Genomic DNA, 18,333 nt, shown 5'->3' with positions numbered 1-18,333 from the left:
TTACAGTTATGTTGCTCGGCTTTTCATCCGATCATTTAACAGTAAAATTGTAGAACAATATTTTTTTTAATGAAGTATGATTGAGATTGTGCAGCTTTTAGAATAATTTGTATCTTACACTTTGGGCCCTAAACACGGTTTCAACTCTAAATGTAATGCTTTGAATTTATCGTATTAAATAAGTCACCAAGTCATTGGTATTTACCCTTTTCCCTTGTAATATGTACACTTATTGGGCAATGTTCCACTATCTATACATATAAATGAACCCGTAATTATGGTAAGTATGTAATCCTGCGATAGTTGGTTGTTATTACTGATACTGATGTCTGTTTGGTTTTGCTTGTTAATTAATATGTTATTTTTTTCTTCTGACAATGATATAATGCATGTTGGCATAAGTTACACCGGTTGCTAAGTGAACGCTGCGAACTGAATCGATGAAACCATGATGTGTCAGTTACATGTAGTCATTCTATATTACAGTGTTTGTTTGGCATTTTAATGTGAAAGTTTCAATGTTTCATACTTAGAACAACACCAGAATATGAAAGTGTAAAATTTAAAAAAATAAATAAACAGTTTAACAAAAATTTAGATTACTTTCTTTGAATATAAAAGTGTTAATTCTAGCCGACTAAGCGTTAACATACAATACCAAATATCAGAAGAGTACATAAAACTCCAAATCAATTTTTAAAAGGCTAAAAAAGGGCAAAGATGGCATTTTGATCTCAGCTGAAATTTTTGTTTAATTGTTTACTATGCATAACATGGAAAACAAGTTACCCCTAGGACGAGGCCCATTTTAACATTGTCAAGATGTCAATATTATGTTAATGCTACATACAAAACTCCAATACCCCGGGCCTTGTGGTGTCAGAAGAGATTTTAAGTGATTGTTTTTTATATGAAAGTCCAAATATACCTTGTGACCTTGGTTGGGTCAGTCTTTGATATCAGTATAATGTTACATAAAAATACTACACATTTTGGCCTTGCAGTTTCAGAGGAAAAGAAGTTTCAATTGTTCACTAAGTACTAATAAGAAAAAAGTACAAATAAGTAATCCACAGGGCGGGACAAACTTTTACCAAAGGAACATTATTTAAACAAAATTGGTAGAAGACAATCATATGATGTAACATTCAAGCTATAACACCTCTGGGATTTTCGATTTTGAGAAGATTTTTTGAAGTACGCTCCCTTTATGTCTGTTAAAGCATGTCACTTCTTGAACGTGGTAGGTGTTTATCCCCAGTGCCATGAATTGCACATTTGGACACTTTACGAAAGTAAACGACAATAATGAAACATTTCAGCCTCATAGAAGATGTTTTTAGTTGAAAAAAATATAGTTAACTACATGTGAAGCAATTTGACAGAGCTGTGGTGTTTCATATGAATCTGCCAAGATGGTAGAGAGATGGCGTTTAAAGATTATTGTTGACGCCAAATGACACACGTTGACAGACGCCGGAAAACCACCCACCACAAAATCCCACCCTGAAAACTTTGTGCTGAATTAAGATAATACTATCCGTTTTGAAGTTCAAATCGTGTATGTATATACGGAATGAATGACGTAGTGATAAATCCTCATAATTGTTGACGTGATTTGTTTTTAAAGGATCCATGGAAACGTGTTTGTTTCAAGAAATACGAACACATATTCGCTTGAGCTAGAAATAAATGGTTCTTTATGAAATCCATAAAACATTTAAAGTACGGTATATGTAACTAGTATTTATGTTTCTGCTTCATTTTCATATTCGTTCTCTTACATGTTTTGTTCACATATAAGCAGAATTAACGAATGTCAAATGTAAATACTGTAAAACCAATATTTTACGTCGGACCCTTTTTTCTGTAATTTTCATGGGTTCACTCAACGCGAATCTAGTTTATGTCCAAAGTCTAACATATGAAATATATCCAAGGAGGTGTAACGTCTGACTTAATAAAGGGGGATGAGGCATGCTTTACAAGTCGGTAATTCGTTATCTACCTCGATTACCATTTAAACAATTTTGAATACCCGCCTTATAACTAGAAGCTTAATAGGGAAGTCTAAATAAACCTCGAGTGGTTATGCTTAATTCCCCGCCGAGGGCAAGGAATGCATTTGTTTGCAAAAATGTTATTTAAGTCGTATTAGATTATGCATAGCCATTTCAAACTATGAAATATAACACTGGTTCTATTATTATTACCTATCTCGTTGATATTCGTCATTTATAGTATGTTCTTCAAAACATGAACATTTAATATCAGAATCTTATGTTCCACTTTACTTTATTCTGTCCTATTGTTTCAATGAAAAATATATTTTCAACTGGCAATTCACTAATGCAAACAAATACAGATAAAATAATCGATAATTGACGCATTTAAACGTTTATCAACCTTAAAGGGATCTTTTCACGGTTTGGTAAATTGACAAATTTGAAAAAAGTTGTTTCAGATTCGCAAATTTTCGTTTTAGTTATGATATTTGTGAGGAAACAGTATTACTGAACATTTACCATAGTCCAATATAGCCATTATATGTATCTTTTGACGATTTGAAAACCTAGAAATTATAAAGCGTTGCAACGCGAAACGATTGAATAATTTGGAGAGTTCTGTTGTTGTCGTTTAAATTTACGAAACTTCGAAGATTGCTTATATAAGGTATAAAATACTTAAACTGTGTATACCCGGCGGAATAGCCGAGAGGGTTAATGCGTTTTTACTTCAGACTAACTCCAGGACTCCGGGGGTCACTGGTTCGAGCCCTGGTACCGGCTACTTTTTTTCCTTTTTTTAACTTTATTCTTGATTTTTTACTGGAGCTTTTAAGATCCAATGTTTACATTTATCAATATAAAACATTTAATGACAAACTTCAAAATATGCCAAAAACTGTGAAAAGACCACTATAAACCGTCAAACTTAAGGTAACATCCTCTACATAATACTATTCTAATCCGTAAATTATATTATCCAAGCATTACTTACCATCTAATGCAAAGACTGTGGATGAAGGGTATGTTGTCTCGTTTAACGCCGCTAATGCAGGTGTATATGAAATGTAGCACTCCTTGGTGGTACGACGGTAACCCGTGCTTTTGCACGACCTGTCACGTTCACATTCTGCGCAACATTGTATTGCAGAGACTTTGTTTGTTTGCCGGTCGTATTTCGCCAAAGATGACGACGTTTTTGCTTTAAAAAACGGTTGTTCAAAACGACACAATGACAAATTCAAAAATAAAACAAAAAATATTTTAAAAATTTGAAATTCCATCTATATTTAATGAAAATGTTTGTAAGAACCTATGTTTAATTCGTGATATTGTTTCAGAGCTACTTAACATACAGAGTATCGACTTCGACTGAGCTGTGAAAGCCACTACTAAAGAACGTATATGCAAGTCCCATTACCTATTCATTTGAAAATATTTAACAGGAACTGGTCCATTGCTTTCAAACATTTTACGTGACGTTCAATATTTTCTGAATAGAGCACTCATTGCGATAGTTTGTTGGTAGTAATTGAAGTTAACGATCACTCTGTTTTCATTCGACTATACGTGATAAATAGAATGCAGAAGAATGATAGTTAAGCCGCCTCTGAATAATAGAATAGCTTAACATTAAATATGTATTGTCTATGTTGTATAGCCATAAACGCACAATTAGAAGCCAATTATATGATCATAATGTTTTTGTTGCGACCATAAATACTATTGTAGAAGATTATCGAATCATTTGCTTTCCTTTCAACGATTTTGCCATGGTTTATTTTACACTAAACAGGCACTTGAAGATCAATCGATTGTTTTTATCATCTTTTTGACACAATTGCTGAAATATTGTAATTTAATAAACTCTTCCTCTAACATATTGTAGTTTCGACTCTTTAGAAACTGATGTGTGTGGTTAAACGTGCCTGTTTGTTTTTTGTCTTCGGAAGTCAGTGCTTGAGTAGTCGTAACGCTGGTGAAAATTTTAAAGAATACGTTTCAAAAAGGTGTTCGTAATTTGCGTATGTCTACATAATAATTAAGAAGTATAAAGTTGCAGACACTATGTTGGAACATAAAGCCTGTATATTTAAGTATTATCTTATCTAAAGTTTCACTGATTATCTGTTAAATTCATCTTCAACCTGCATTTGAAAGCCAAGACGAAGGTCCATTTCAAAAGGCTAAGAGACCTTCTCTTTGCAGATGATTCTGCCCTTAATGCTTTAACAGAGGCTGACATGCAACAGAGCCTGAACAGATTCTCAGATGCCTGTGACAGTTTTGGCTTGACAATCAGCACTAAAAAGACTGAGGTCATGTTCCAACCAGCACCAAACACCCCTTACATCAAGCCAAACATCTCCATCAAGTCTCAGCGTCTCAATCCTGTGGAGAAGTTCACATATCTTGGTAGCACTCTATCCAGAAACGTCCATATTGATGACGAAGTCAACTCCCGCATAGCTAAAGCAAGCTCTGCCTTTGGTCGCCAAAACAAAACTGTATGGAACCGCCGAGGTATCACAGCAGCGACAAAGCTCAATGTGTACAGAGCAGTTGTAGGTTCATCATTACTTTATGCCAGCGAGACCTGGACGTTGTAACAGAGACACACCAAAAAGCTTAACCACGTTCACACAGTATACCTCCGAAAATACTAGGCATCAGATAGCAAGACAAAATCCCGGATACTGAGGTCCTGAGCCATGCAAACTTGTACGGTATCGACACCTTACTACGGTGAGGCAAACTTCGCTGGGCTGGTCACGTTTGCAGGATGGAAGACACACACATCCCGAAACAGCTGTTTTATGGCGAACTAGTAAATGGCTCACTATCCAGAGGTGGTCAAAAGAAGCGGTTCAAAGACTCGCTGAAAGTATCATCCAAAATGTTTGGCATTGAACCCGACTCATAGGAAAAGCTCGCCCTGAATTGTAGTGCTCGGAGAACGACTCTAAAGTTCGGAGCCAAAAAAAACACGAGCAGCATTGTGTCTGCATTGCCGAGCAAAAGAGAGCAAAGCGGAAGGAGAGGAAAGCATCTGAAGCATACCCATCTGGACCATCCTGTCCGATATGTGGAAGGGCGTTCCATGCCAGGATTGGATTAATCGGTCACCTTCGCACCCACAACACCAACCACAGAAACACTAGCAGTTGAATTCATGGTCATCTTCGACTTCGAAGGACGAACTATCATCTGTTAAAGTGTATCACTGCTAAAATGTTATTAAAATTTTCGGTAATTTATTCTGAAATGGAATAGAATATGTATGTATATTATCGACTTTTTACATACAATATTTTACAGTATAGTGAATATGTTCAGATCAATAACACTTAATCTTATCATTTCAAGTCTCTTTTCAATTGTCAGACCAAAAGATAATAAAGATTGTTTTGTCTGTGCTAGAAAAATGGGAAAACTATATCTCCATAACTGATCTGTACAATATCGAATGGGTGAATTAACATATGCATACATGAATAATAGTGATGCCAGATAAATTTGCATTATCTTTACAATTGATTTTTCGTCCGAAATTATTATAAGCAGTCTTTAAAATCTTCATTTGCCGTTGTTTACATTGCACGCAGGGTACGGGAAATTTATGTTATTATTATCAATGCTATTTAAAGGCAACCACATAAAGTTTATACTGGATAACATTGTGTCAACATGCCTTGTTGTTTTAAGGAAGACAGAGCACATATAAACCAAATGTTATTGCAATAGAAGGGGAGAAATTCGTTTAAGATAGATATGTATAACTTTCCGCTTGCTCTTCTTTTTCTGCATGAACAGATCGTTCATCAGCTCAATATATTATTAACCCGCAATAAATTTGTCTTTGCTCAAATCAGTTGTTTTTCTCAGATGTGGTCACTGCACAAGACATTGGTTTAAACATACCGACAAACTTAAGTTGTTACTCTCTCTTTGTGTCAATAAGTTCCAGCCGACACACTTCAATTTGTGTTTGGAATAATAGTTCAGAGATTCACGTCCCAGTGAGCAAGCCCATATCGGATAGATATCGGAAAATGGTCGGAATATCGGCAGATAGGTCCGGGGACGGGCCGACGTCTGTCCGATGAAAAATCATTACCCCACCAATTGAGTCTTTTAATGATAGGTGCTATTTGTGTAACTTAATGTTATTGAAATTTCCCAAACAATGGATATAATTATTTTTGTATGTATTTTAAACAAAATCAGAATTAACATCGGTCCCATATCGGACCGATGTCTCTAAAATTCAGTGAATATATTAATCATAACTATGGCAGACTTTATATACAGCAATACATCAATTAATACCTGTCTGGCAAATTGTGCAAAAATGGTATGTATGTTTGCATTGTATTGATTACATGTCCGTACGAATAAAATTGTTTAAACCGAGATTTTTTAGTCGTTGCTACGTAAAAATACCAGAATATTATCAATCATAGATCCATGTATGAATCGAAATGTTAAGTCTCTACTACATACTGTATGTCTGAATATTCAAAATTATTAATTCAGGATTAAGATTAGTTTGACCTGATGAATCAACATCGGTCCCCATATATATACCTACTATTGCGAACATATCATCAGAGTAGTCGGTGAGTTCCGGAAGAAGATTCTGAAGTAGTGTCAGTTTGGTCATTTGATGAAGACCTATAAGTGTTGATTAGTATTGTGAATGTCGTGAAGTTTCACGAACTATAGATGTTTTTTGTCGATATTATTCTCCGCATAATCAAGTTCCTCTAATACTTATTTCGCGCAACTAATAATTTATAAATAAAGGTTGATAAACTTATAGACCCCGTCAGTAATTGCTCTGATGCAAGTTCTTAAACTTGTGTTCTATTTTAATTCATTGTAATTAACATTGTTAACTAAGTCACAGTTTCGTGTAAAGACTACGATTTTCCCTATTTTGCTTTAGACTCATTTGGATTCCTTCTTTGGCTTTTCATTGGATCCTGTGAGTATTATGCAAGTTTACAACTATTTGTATATAAAAGTGTGTTTGCTTAAATATAGAAATACAACATAAATGTAAAAATGGATTTCAAGTTTAAATAATTGTGATTTATTCTTCAAGTTGGTATTTTGGTATGTTTTAAGAACAGTCCACTGTGGACATCACTACTACTGCTTATACTACTATTGTCAGACCAAAAGATAATAAAGATTGTTTTGTCTGTGCTAGAAAAATGGGAAAACTATATCTCCATAACTGATCTGTACAATATCGAATGGGTGAATTAACATATGCATACATGAATAATAGTGATGCCAGATAAATTTGTATTATCTTTACAATTGATTTTTCGTCCGAAATTATTATAAGCAGTCTTTAAAATCTTCATTTGCCGTTGTTTACATTGCACGCAGGGTACGGGAAATTTATTTTATTATTATCAATGCTATTTAAAGGCAACCACATAAAGTTTATACTGGATAACATTGTGCCAACATGCCTTGTTGTTTTAAGGAAGACAGAGCACATATAAACCAAATGTTATTGCAATAGAAGGGGAGAAATTCGTTTAAGATAGATATGTATAACTTTCCGCTTGCTCTTCTTTTTCTGCATGAACAGATCGTTCATCAGCTCAATATATTATTAACCCGCAATAAATTTGTCTTTGCTCAAATCAGTTGTTTTTCTCAGATGTGGTCACTGCACAAGACATTGGTTTAAACATACCGACAAACTTAAGTTGTTACTCTCTCTTTGTGTCAATAAGTTCCAGCCGACACACTTCAATTTGTGTTTGGAATAATAGTTCAGAGATTCACGTCCCAGTGAGCAAGCCCATATCGGATAGATATCGGAAAATGGTCGGAATATCGGCAGATAGGTCCGGGGACGGGCTACGTCTGTCCGATGAAAAATCATTACCCCACCAATTGAGTCTTTTAATGATAGGTGCTATTTGTGTAACTTAATGTTATTGAAATTTCCCAAACAATGGATATAATTATTTTTGTATGTATTTTAAACAAAATCAGAATTAACATCGGTCCCATATCGGACCGATGTCTCTAAAATTCAGTGAATATATTAATCATAACTATGGCAGACTTTATATACAGCAATACATCAATTAATACCTGTCTGGCAAATTGTGCAAAAATGGTATGTATGTTTGCATTGTATTGATTACATGTCCGTACGAATAAAATTGTTTAAACCGAGATTTTTTAGTCGTTGCTACGTAAAAATACCAGAATATTATCAATCATAGATCCATGTATGAATCGAAATGTTAAGTCTCTACTACATACTGTATGTCTGAATATTCAAAATTATTAATTCAGGATTAAGATTAGTTTGACCTGATGAATCAACATCGGTCCCCATATATATACCTACTATTGCGAACATATCATCAGAGTAGTCGGTGAGTTCCGGAAGAAGATTCTGAAGTAGTGTCAGTTTGGTCATTTGATGAAGACCTATAAGTGTTGATTAGTATTGTGAATGTCGTGAAGTTTCACGAACTAAAGATGTTTTTTGTCGATATTATTCTCCGCATAATCAAGTTCCTCTAATACTTATTTCGCGCAACTATTAATTTATAAATAAAGGTTTATAAACTTATAGACCCCGTCAGTAATTGCTCTGATGCAAGTTCTTTAACTTGTGTTCTATTTTAATTCATTGTAATTAACATTGTTAACTAAGTCACAGTTTCGTGTAAAGACTACGATTTTCCCTATTTTGCTTTAGACTCATTTGGATTCCTTCTTTGGCTTTTCATTGGATCCTGTGAGTATTATGCAAGTTTACAACTATTTGTATATAAAAGTGTGTTTGCTTAAATATAGAAATACAACATAAATGTAAAAATGGATTTCAAGTTTAAATAATTGTGATTTATTCTTCAAGTTGGTATTTTGGTATGTTTTAAGAACAGTCCACTGTGGACATCACAACTACTGCTTATACTACTACTTCTTCTACTATTTTATATGATGCCAAACACAGGTGTGTCGATACTAATACATAAGCGTCCAAGATTGTATGATTCAACATTTGTTATCAATTGATATTTATATGCAACAGAATTTTCTTTTATTGTACAACCGCTCGTTTCGATCGTTCAGCACTTTGATGTCTCTATCGACAATATGTGCTGTTGTTACCGTATGACATATTCGGTGTATAAAAAAGTCAGTTAGAATTCAGCTTTCATATACATCAGATTCATATGCTTGTAAATCCCGGTCCTAGCCCGTAAGGGTGAGGTAGCCCGGTCGTTTGTTTTATAATTTGACTAGAACTTTTAATGAACTTTACTGAATGCATCTTGTTCATTAGAATATTCTGCGGGCTTGGAAAGGGTCGTGTTAAGAAAACAGCATAAAATCCCATTGAAAACTTAATCGGACTTGCATGCGTCTTTATTATACCGAATTACGCATCAATATGTTGACTTGACGCTATTGTTGTATGGAACCCTAATATTGTAATCGACCATCGTCTCGTCGTGTGTAATACGTGGTTGTGCTCGGAACGAGTCAGATCTCTGTGCGGAGGTTGGCACACTTTGTACAGCAGTCGTAGTCTAAAGAAATCCGTTCTCTTAAACTTCGTTGAAAATACGGGTATTTTTAATGGTCTAAGAGTAAAATTTCTTCTATGCTGCTGGTGCAGCTGTATTGTTACATTTAATGTATTTGAATGCTATAAATATGAATCTTGTTTTTAATGAGACCAACTAAATTGACAAATGACGTTCCGAGGAAGTAAAAGATTAAAATAAAAATACTAATTTCTGCTACAAATCTTACATGCATGTGCATCCATGTATGGCGTAGTTTTCTTGTGCAAAAGGTATGTGAGCATTTTAACTCTCTATTATGATAAAGATCTTTGATTGGAAGAGCAGATGCCAAGAGACGTAACTTTGTAATTTTGGCTGTAGTGAAGACATAGTTAATGTCCTTTTGAATTATTTGGCAGCATTCATCCATAAATATTAAATTCAGCACACATAATCTAAATGATTTTATCGGTAATCATGTCAAATCCTTCTTAAGAATGTAACATGATAGTGTTTTCTGTCAGAGCGTATCGATACATTTGAACTAGTTATATTATCGATTGTTATATACGTTTTCTTCGTTGTTGAAAAATAAGCGTCGATAAATCAAAGTTTGACTTTATTTAATGCGGTTCATATAAAATTATCATAAAATCAACAACAAGAAACCATCAAAGTGACGCCCTTTTGTGCACGAACTGCTGATCGACAAATCACCTGTAACGTTGCGCATTTACCTGTTCTTATTGATATAGGGTATTACATAGGAGATAACAGAGGTTGTAACTTGTCAGAGAGAAGCACCGAGTGCACCGATAAAGAATCTTGGTTTAAAGTCTCATGTGAAATACGATCAGGGTAGTCATGTAAAGTAGGTATTCAAATCTGTAATTTGATTTTATAGCAAATACGTTACACAAAATTGATCCGCTGCAAGATTTAACTAATTTAATATACCCATGTCGATAAAGTGCCGCTAAATTTAAGCCGGTGCATTGAAGTAAGTTTTATAGTTTATTGGTTAAATTCAGTACCTACAATACAATATTTATACAACTAGTTCAGTAAATTCTTTCATAGAAGCTAAGTTATTTCGAATCCTTAAAAGTTAATACAAAAGTGCGTTTAAATATGAAATAAACGTCATTTTCTTCAATTTATTGTTTACATTAAATTACTTCAGTTGGAGAGGGCCTTCAAGCATTTAGCTGACTATTCCAACATTCTCTATAGTCGAGCTCCTTATTCACTTAAAATGTCTCTTACGAGAACGCCGCCTTAACGAAATATACTAATTTCTATACGGGTGTTATGAGTAGGAAATACCATATCCAAACACTCTCAAAAAATAGTTTTACAATGATCATATACAGCAATAAATCCTTAGACAACATGCAATAATTTGAAATAATATAATATCAAATATTTGTTTCAAACATCTATATAAATAGCTATAAAAACTGACAACGTAAGAACCGGTTTAGATGACTGTTGCATACTTCTAGAAAATGAAATAATTAACAACGAACTATACAAAACATTGTGGAAAAAGACATATTTTGAAATCAACAATAAATAAATACCAAAAGCATTACCAAAATGCCACCTTATATTAATATGGCAAACGCTTATGACGGTAATACTTCGTCTGAAAATGTACACTTTAGAAAACTGTCATGCACTTGACAACGTGATAACGACGGTATACTATGTATTTTGTAAAATTTGTAAGACCAGCAATCTTATATATGATTTAAATAATAGAATGATAACCAACAATCTGACTGTCTTATGAATAAAAAGACAATACCCCGCTACAAGTGTAACTCTAAAATAACTGTATATATCACTACTGTTTTTGTTCGATTTATATCAGTATTGTAAATCCAGAATTAAATGTTGAAAAAATATTGTTCGTATAACAAGAAACAGTTATTTTCAATCGATTCAGTAAAAGATTGTTCAACAAAGATAAGGAACACACTCTCTGAAGACTTATTTTTTTTTTTTTAACTGAAATTTGTAAACGCGAAAAAAAAGCGAATTTTAAACCTCTTTGGAATTGCCAACAGGTGAAACAATTTACTAGACTGGTTATCTGCATACTTTATTGGCGGTCTAGAACGAACATAACTAATCTGATTCGGAACTTATTAAACACATTTGAAAAACAGTAAGCGTAGGATAATTCGTGTAAAGTTTCATGAACTCTACCCTGATTATGACTAATATTTCGTATAATCGTATGGTAAAACAAATGTATAGATGCGAGTTGCATGACCTCACAAGTTACGCAACTTCTAACACACGGATCTTATCGTTGTCCATTTGTCCCAGGATGATGGTAGCTGTGTTGCTGTCGTAACATATCGAGTCTAAGTATCCCAATGTATCATATTCTGAGCCAAGTACAGTAAGCGTCATGTTCTTACCATCCACTTGCACAACATTGTAAGACCAGCATCCACAGACCAAAATCTGGTCTGTTGCTGTCACATGTATCCCCCGCGCGTTAACTAGTTTAGGGTCTTGAATGGTGGCCAGGAGTGTGCCGTTCATGGTCAGGATAAGGACCTTGTTTTTGGTTGCTGTGGTTATGTATATATTTGTACCTGTTGAGTTCACGGCACATCTACAAACTGAATAAAGAGAGTAATATCAAGTGAAATCAATATATTTAAATAAATAAAATGTGCAATACAAATGTCTCAATAAACTGCTTTTATTGTTGAAACTTTGGTTTATACCATCGAACCAGAATTTTACTTTGTTATTAATTTTTACCGTTCATTTTTCATTTTACAACGATGCCACCTTGTTTGAAGAGGAATAATGACTTTTTGTATTGCTTGGGAATGTAATTTTATTCAATTTGTAATTTCTTTCAATGTATATAGAGTAGAGATTGTGTTTGCATTCGGAGCAATACCGTTATATATTATTTCATTTAAATGAGAAAACAAGTAATCTTAACTATCCCAAAAGTAAATGTTTTATTGATTAATACGAATCGCGTATGTCGTGTGTTATTAGGTATTTAGTTTTTCCTGTATTTGAATCGCAGAAGATAAATTTAACCATACAGCAGATAATCAATGTATACATTTGTTGTACCATTGAACACTATTGTTTGGGTATGCTGGAATTATCCGCCCTTTGATTTATATTCGCCGCTAAGTTCAGATTGCAAGCAGGTTTGCAAGGTAGGGGGGGGGGGTTAATGTGCACACATTTAACAGAAAATACCCAATTTAATATACCCATTGAACAAATAGAGTCGACAAGTGTATTTTAAGTTAATGTTTCACACGTCATAATACACACTTTGAGAGGATTGATACTATTCAAAGAGGATACCGCTCACCTAAAGTTTAATTTAAACAAAAATGCGTGTATTTTTAAAACGGATAAATCGAGTACCATGTATAAGTAGAATACATACAAGTTTAAAGCTATTCAAAATCCGTATTAAGGTTTTCGTAGCCTTGATTAATAAACCTATATATTCAACACTGCTCTAGTATCCTATATATTATCATATATTGTACCATTACAATATATACTTATACAGAGCATTATGTATTAAAAAGGATTTACCATAATCTTCAGACGATGTATCGCCATATATTTTGCTCACCAATGTACCTTCCATTGTATACTTGAACAGTTCAATATTAGAAGCGATATATAAGTCTCTCTGATGTATGGCAATACCGTAGCATTTATGGTCAAACCGAAGCGTTCTGCCCTTTATTAACTGTCCATTGGTTACTGTGATGAATTGGACCTCATGTGTCCTTTTTGTATTCACAGTCACTGCTACCTGGTCAGCGGAGATATTACACATGTCGTCTGGAACACCAGTCACAAGTAAGTACGACATCAACCTATACTGCTGGTCCAGCAGCTTTACAGTTTCATTAGTAGTGTCGACAAGCAGTATTTGGCTATCAGGAAGAACACACACAGCTGATATCCAACAGTTTTCTTCATCACTTGGTATACTGACATCAATATCAACTATCCCTACCACAGTAAACACTTGGTCTGGGTTGGACTGCGATGCAATTGTGGACTGTCGTTTAACCGACTCGGAAATAAGTGTCACATCACGGCAGTGTCTGAAGTATTAAAAATCATTTTTAAAACATGCAAACTATTTTTTAAATACTCCGCAGTGCATATTTCCATATAAACACTGACTTGTCAAATGTCCATGCATGCGAGTGGATGTTCTAAGTCCTCGGAAAGGTATATCGTATTTTAATTGTTTAAAAATGATTGGTATCTTCATCTTGTACTTAGGAACAGCGTCAGTACACGCAGCATTACCTCTCAGTAGGACTAGCTTGTGTTTTTTTTTAAATCTTAGTTGAAGAATGTGAATACCGTACACTATATTGTGTCAATAATGAACACCGTCGTTTTTTACAATGGTTTTCATGCCCGGAGAACACGCATTTAACGCATCATAGCAAACATTGCAATGCCAATCAGTAACATCTTATTTCAAAAATCGACGATAAAATTACGCACTTACACACTGTTGCAAAGCCATGTTTTAGAATGATATTTAAAAGTTACAATTGCTTTTTAGTTTTGGATTGTGACATATGTCTTTTGTACGTTGTAAACAACATTTCAGCTTTTTTAAATTGAATAATAAAGCTATTAATCTTAAATCGTACCCGTAACAAAGTAGGCTTTTAAATGTTGAGCTACCGCATACTTATATTTTGGGTAAAGCTTTCATAAAGTGCTTAAAGGGATCTTTTCACAGATTTTTACATGTATCGAAGTTTGTCATTTAATGACTTAAATTTGATAAAAGTTAACATATTGGACTAAATAGGTCCAGTAAAAAACAAGAATACAAGAAAGAAAAAAAGTAATCCTCAACAGAACTCGAACCACTGACCTTCGGAGGGAAAAGTCTAAAACTTAAACCGTTCGGCTATTCGTACTCATACAGTGGTGTATTTGATACATTATATAAGTAATCCTCTTAATGTAACAAAATATAATGATCACATCATAACTTTCCAAATATTTAATCGTTTTGATTTTCATTTGCTTTATCATTTTTAGGTTTTTAAATCGTCAAAAGAGGCATATACTGGACATTTTAGAGCATGATAAATGTTCAGTATTACTGTTTCCTCGCATATATAATACGAACAAAGACAATTTGCAAATCTGAAAGGTTTTTTTACTTTTGTAAATTTAGCAAAACGTGAACTGGTCCATTTAATAAATGGTGTCGTTACAATCCTGAAAAAAACGAATGTTAGTAATAGGTGTATGCTTAATACTACTCTTTATTGTTCAGTGTTAAATTTACATTTGAGACGAGACATGAACCTTTCATGCCGTCAAACAGATATTTAAAATTGCACGGTGCATCGTTTAGTTACAGTCAAGATAAGCTTTTTAATGTACACAGTGTACCCTTTACATTAAACCTTTATGACAGGTATAAATGGCTCGTTCATAAAATGAGCTTGAAAATAAAATGTATGTTATTTCAGAAACGCCAGTTTAGGTCGTGGTACTTTGCATTTCCATCTGTTTGAAGGTTATAATTTAAATTATTGTGTAAATACATCGGAGTTGCTGCGTATGGTATACAGTATATAAATATGCCATGACAATTCCCCGCCAATTATTAATCAAAGATTTGAGGTTATTTTAACTTGCACTTCCGAAAAATTTCTTATATTATTAAAAATCGTGTTGCTATGTTCTATGCATTCAGTATAAATTGGGTTACCATCCGCGCATATAAAGTTAAACACACTATAAAAGGCATAGTTAAGGTCCGTTAAATCTCCGCTAATTTTCAAATGTAACAATCACTTATAACTTTGTTATAACCTCTATGACAAATGGTATATAAACATGTACAGTTCGATACTGAATGACGTCGTGAAGACGCAGTGACGACCTGTAAATAAACTCTTAATTACAACAACAATATAAACATGTTATTATATATTACCTATGATGAATGAAAGCACATTTTGCGCAGCACAGCTGATTGTGGTCAATGCACATCATTTCAAGCTTTTCACCTTTGTGCACTTGGCAATTTCGCTGAACGTTATTCTCCAGTTTTAAAATTGGCCAATTACTTAAGTGTCTTGTTCCAAGAATGTTATGATTTGTAAACAACTGGTCATGAAGTGCAATACACTTTCTGCAGAACAACTTTTGACATGTCTCACAGAAAAACTCAGCACTTTCCACAAGTCTTTTCTCTGTGCATGAAATGCAACTAAAGTCAGTAACAAAATCAGAACCACTCTCTATAGATAAATGAGACAGAGATGTTGTCATATCCGAACTATTTTTAATTGAAGAATGACAAAATAACGCAGACGTAGCCATATCCGATCCCTTCTCAATAGACAACGTAGACAATGCAGTAGATTTAACCATATCAGATCCTTTTTCAAAAGACGACCTAGACATTGCCGTAGACTTAACCATATCCGAACCTTTTTCAATAGACGACGTAGACACTGCCGTAGAAATAACCATATCCGATCCTTTCCCAATAGACGAAGTAAACACTGCCGCAGACTTAGCCACACCCGAGTCTTTTTCAATAGACGTCTCAGACAATGCCACAGTTTTAGCAGTCATGTTCGTTTTCTTTTTAGAAGCTCTTAATTTTGAAGCCATGTTATTGTGTTAGTAAAATCAAAGCTGCATTGCTGATTTTATTATAAATAGGCGTCATTAAAATACTATGTCTTTATACTAATGTTAAGATCCATTAACTTAAGAGTACACATCAATTGCTTCATAAACACTGTGCATAGTTATGATCGCTCATTTGTTATTCGGCAAACAACTATCACGTAACTATGAGACCATGACAATGTTTAAACTGTACCGATTTACACTAGATATATTATACCACAGTGTACAGACCATTTGAATGTCAACCAGATGTTGTGAGTGGGTTAGTGTATTGCATTGCACATAATTAGATAACATATATTTGATTACTTGTTGGATCATGTAATATCAAACTGCTCTGTTATGGCATTGGAAAAGACGAGGCTTTCCAATTTCGCAGTTTGTTCAATTTTCGTGAAACTATTCAGATTACTTGAATAAGATTTAGACTTGTAGAATAAATGTATGGTGCTTTGTAAAAAAGTAAATCTAAGAACAGTATAAACTTCAATTAATTATTTAATTAAAATTGTTAAAAATTGTCAGATGGAACGCACGTTAAGTTATACAGTTATAAAAATAGCGCAATACAATACATGCCGAGATACAGTAAGGTCTGATTACATATAGCCGTTACGAAGTGGCGTTTTAAGTATTAAAGAATTCCAATAGAAATTAACATAACGATAATTATAATAGATTGTGACACACTGCGGAAAAGGAACCATAATTAATACTTGTAATGGAGTTATTTACCTGTTCTTAATAATTTTGCTCTAAAAACTAACTACCTCAAGTTAGTTTGAATAAGAAGTTTTTCAGTAAATAAATACAATGTTTTTCCCAATACTTTAAGTCAATAAAACATGATTTCGTCATAGCAATAGTTCTGGACATGTCGCACTACAGTAACTCTATTGTGTTATTGTGTTACTCTAATAGTTTTGTTAATTGTTTTTTTGAATAACAAAAGTTGCATAAGTTGTTTTACAATAGTTTGTATACACAATTATTATTTTTATTATTTTCCCTCGATTTAATTTTCATCTCAAAACTACTTTATCACTGTGTTTTGCTAGCAAGTTTTGAAAGTGTTTCCACATTTTCGGTTGAATGCTTGTGGTAAATTAAGAAGATACACTAGTTCGTTTTTACCGGCATCAATAACAGCAAAAATGTAGTGTTATACATCAGAATAAACTGCACCATTGACAAGTAATAACAAGTAACGATAACATCGATTACAAAAACAACCTTAATATGTAGAATTAAATATGATTATTTCAGTGAATGGCAGTTGATTTTAAGAAATTCTTCCTTAAATAATGTATTCAAATGTTACAATCATTTGAATTGACTTCAACAACAGCAACAATAACATTTATTAACAACGCTTTGTGTACTCGCTATTTTGTTAGTGTTGAGGTCATTGTTTGATAATCGACAAACGATTGTAAATTAATTTTATAATATAAGTCGTTTTGTTACATCTATACTAAAATAACAGGTAATCACCACATTCGGTCGACGCTTACATCGTTTTTACACTGTAATCACGGGTGACTGGAGGAAGTATTAGGTTTCATAAAACTGGGGGAGGTAGTAGGTTTCATAAAACTGGACTAAAACACAGTGGGGTAAGTATTGGGCTGCTTAAATTTTGACTAGTATACAATTGTGGAAATATTGGGCTACTTAAAACTGAACTAATACAAAGAACAATCTGCATAGAATGTGACGGTTCTTTATTCATACACATTCATGAAATAGGACGTATGTTCATGCAAATTCTCATCAGAATAAAAATATAACTGATGTGTACAACATGTTCAAAATCAATATTGTTTTGTTTTCCATAACATGTATGATGGTATTGTCTATCTATCTTTCAATACTGCCGGACTCTCCTCGCGGGTAATACTGGCAAGTGCGCGAGTCAGTGCAAGATTAAAGGGGTTTAAAAGCATTGAAAGTGAGACTTCAAAGCATAAAAGTGAGGTGAAGATACAAGTGTGATAGTTTTAAACAAGACGAAACATATTTATAGGTTATAAGTTGTTAAAAACACTGTTTTGTACATTCAG

General features: G+C 33.7%; 1 protein-coding gene across 1 annotated transcript; it reads right to left on the bottom strand.

Annotated features, from left to right (window-relative positions):
* Positions 1 to 10,566: 10,566 nt before the first annotated feature.
* On the bottom strand, positions 10,567 to 16,387 carry LOC127877144 (uncharacterized). Its single transcript, XM_052422791.1, has 3 exons — positions 15,564 to 16,387; positions 13,163 to 13,686; positions 10,567 to 12,204 (listed from the first exon to the last, which is right to left on the bottom strand). The coding sequence occupies exons 1-3, from the start codon at positions 16,247 to 16,249 to the stop codon at positions 11,855 to 11,857; spliced, it is 1,560 nt and encodes a 519-aa protein (XP_052278751.1). The 5' UTR covers positions 16,250 to 16,387; the 3' UTR covers positions 10,567 to 11,854.
* Between the last annotated feature and the right edge of the window lie 1,946 nt (positions 16,388 to 18,333).

Source organism: Dreissena polymorpha, chromosome 4 (assembly GCF_020536995.1).
Source record: "Dreissena polymorpha isolate Duluth1 chromosome 4, UMN_Dpol_1.0, whole genome shotgun sequence".
NCBI lineage: Eukaryota > Metazoa > Mollusca > Bivalvia > Myida > Dreissenidae > Dreissena > Dreissena polymorpha.
Note: the sequence above shows the minus strand (reverse complement) of the source record. Positions and strands in the feature narration are given on the sequence as shown.

What these genes read in the sequence shown, in the direction of transcription:
- LOC127877144 (XM_052422791.1), bottom strand. Translation starts at nt 16,249, where the DNA reads ATGGCTTCAAAATTAAGAGCTTCTAAAAAGAAAACGAACATGACTGCT. An exon ending in TGTGCTTTCATTCATCATAG is followed by an intron (nt 13,687 to 15,563) that starts GTAATATATAAT and finishes TTAATACTTCAG; the next exon opens with ACACTGCCGTGATGTGACAC. An exon ending in TACATCGTCTGAAGATTATG is followed by an intron (nt 12,205 to 13,162) that starts GTAAATCCTTTT and finishes CTCTTTATTCAG; the next exon opens with TTTGTAGATGTGCCGTGAAC.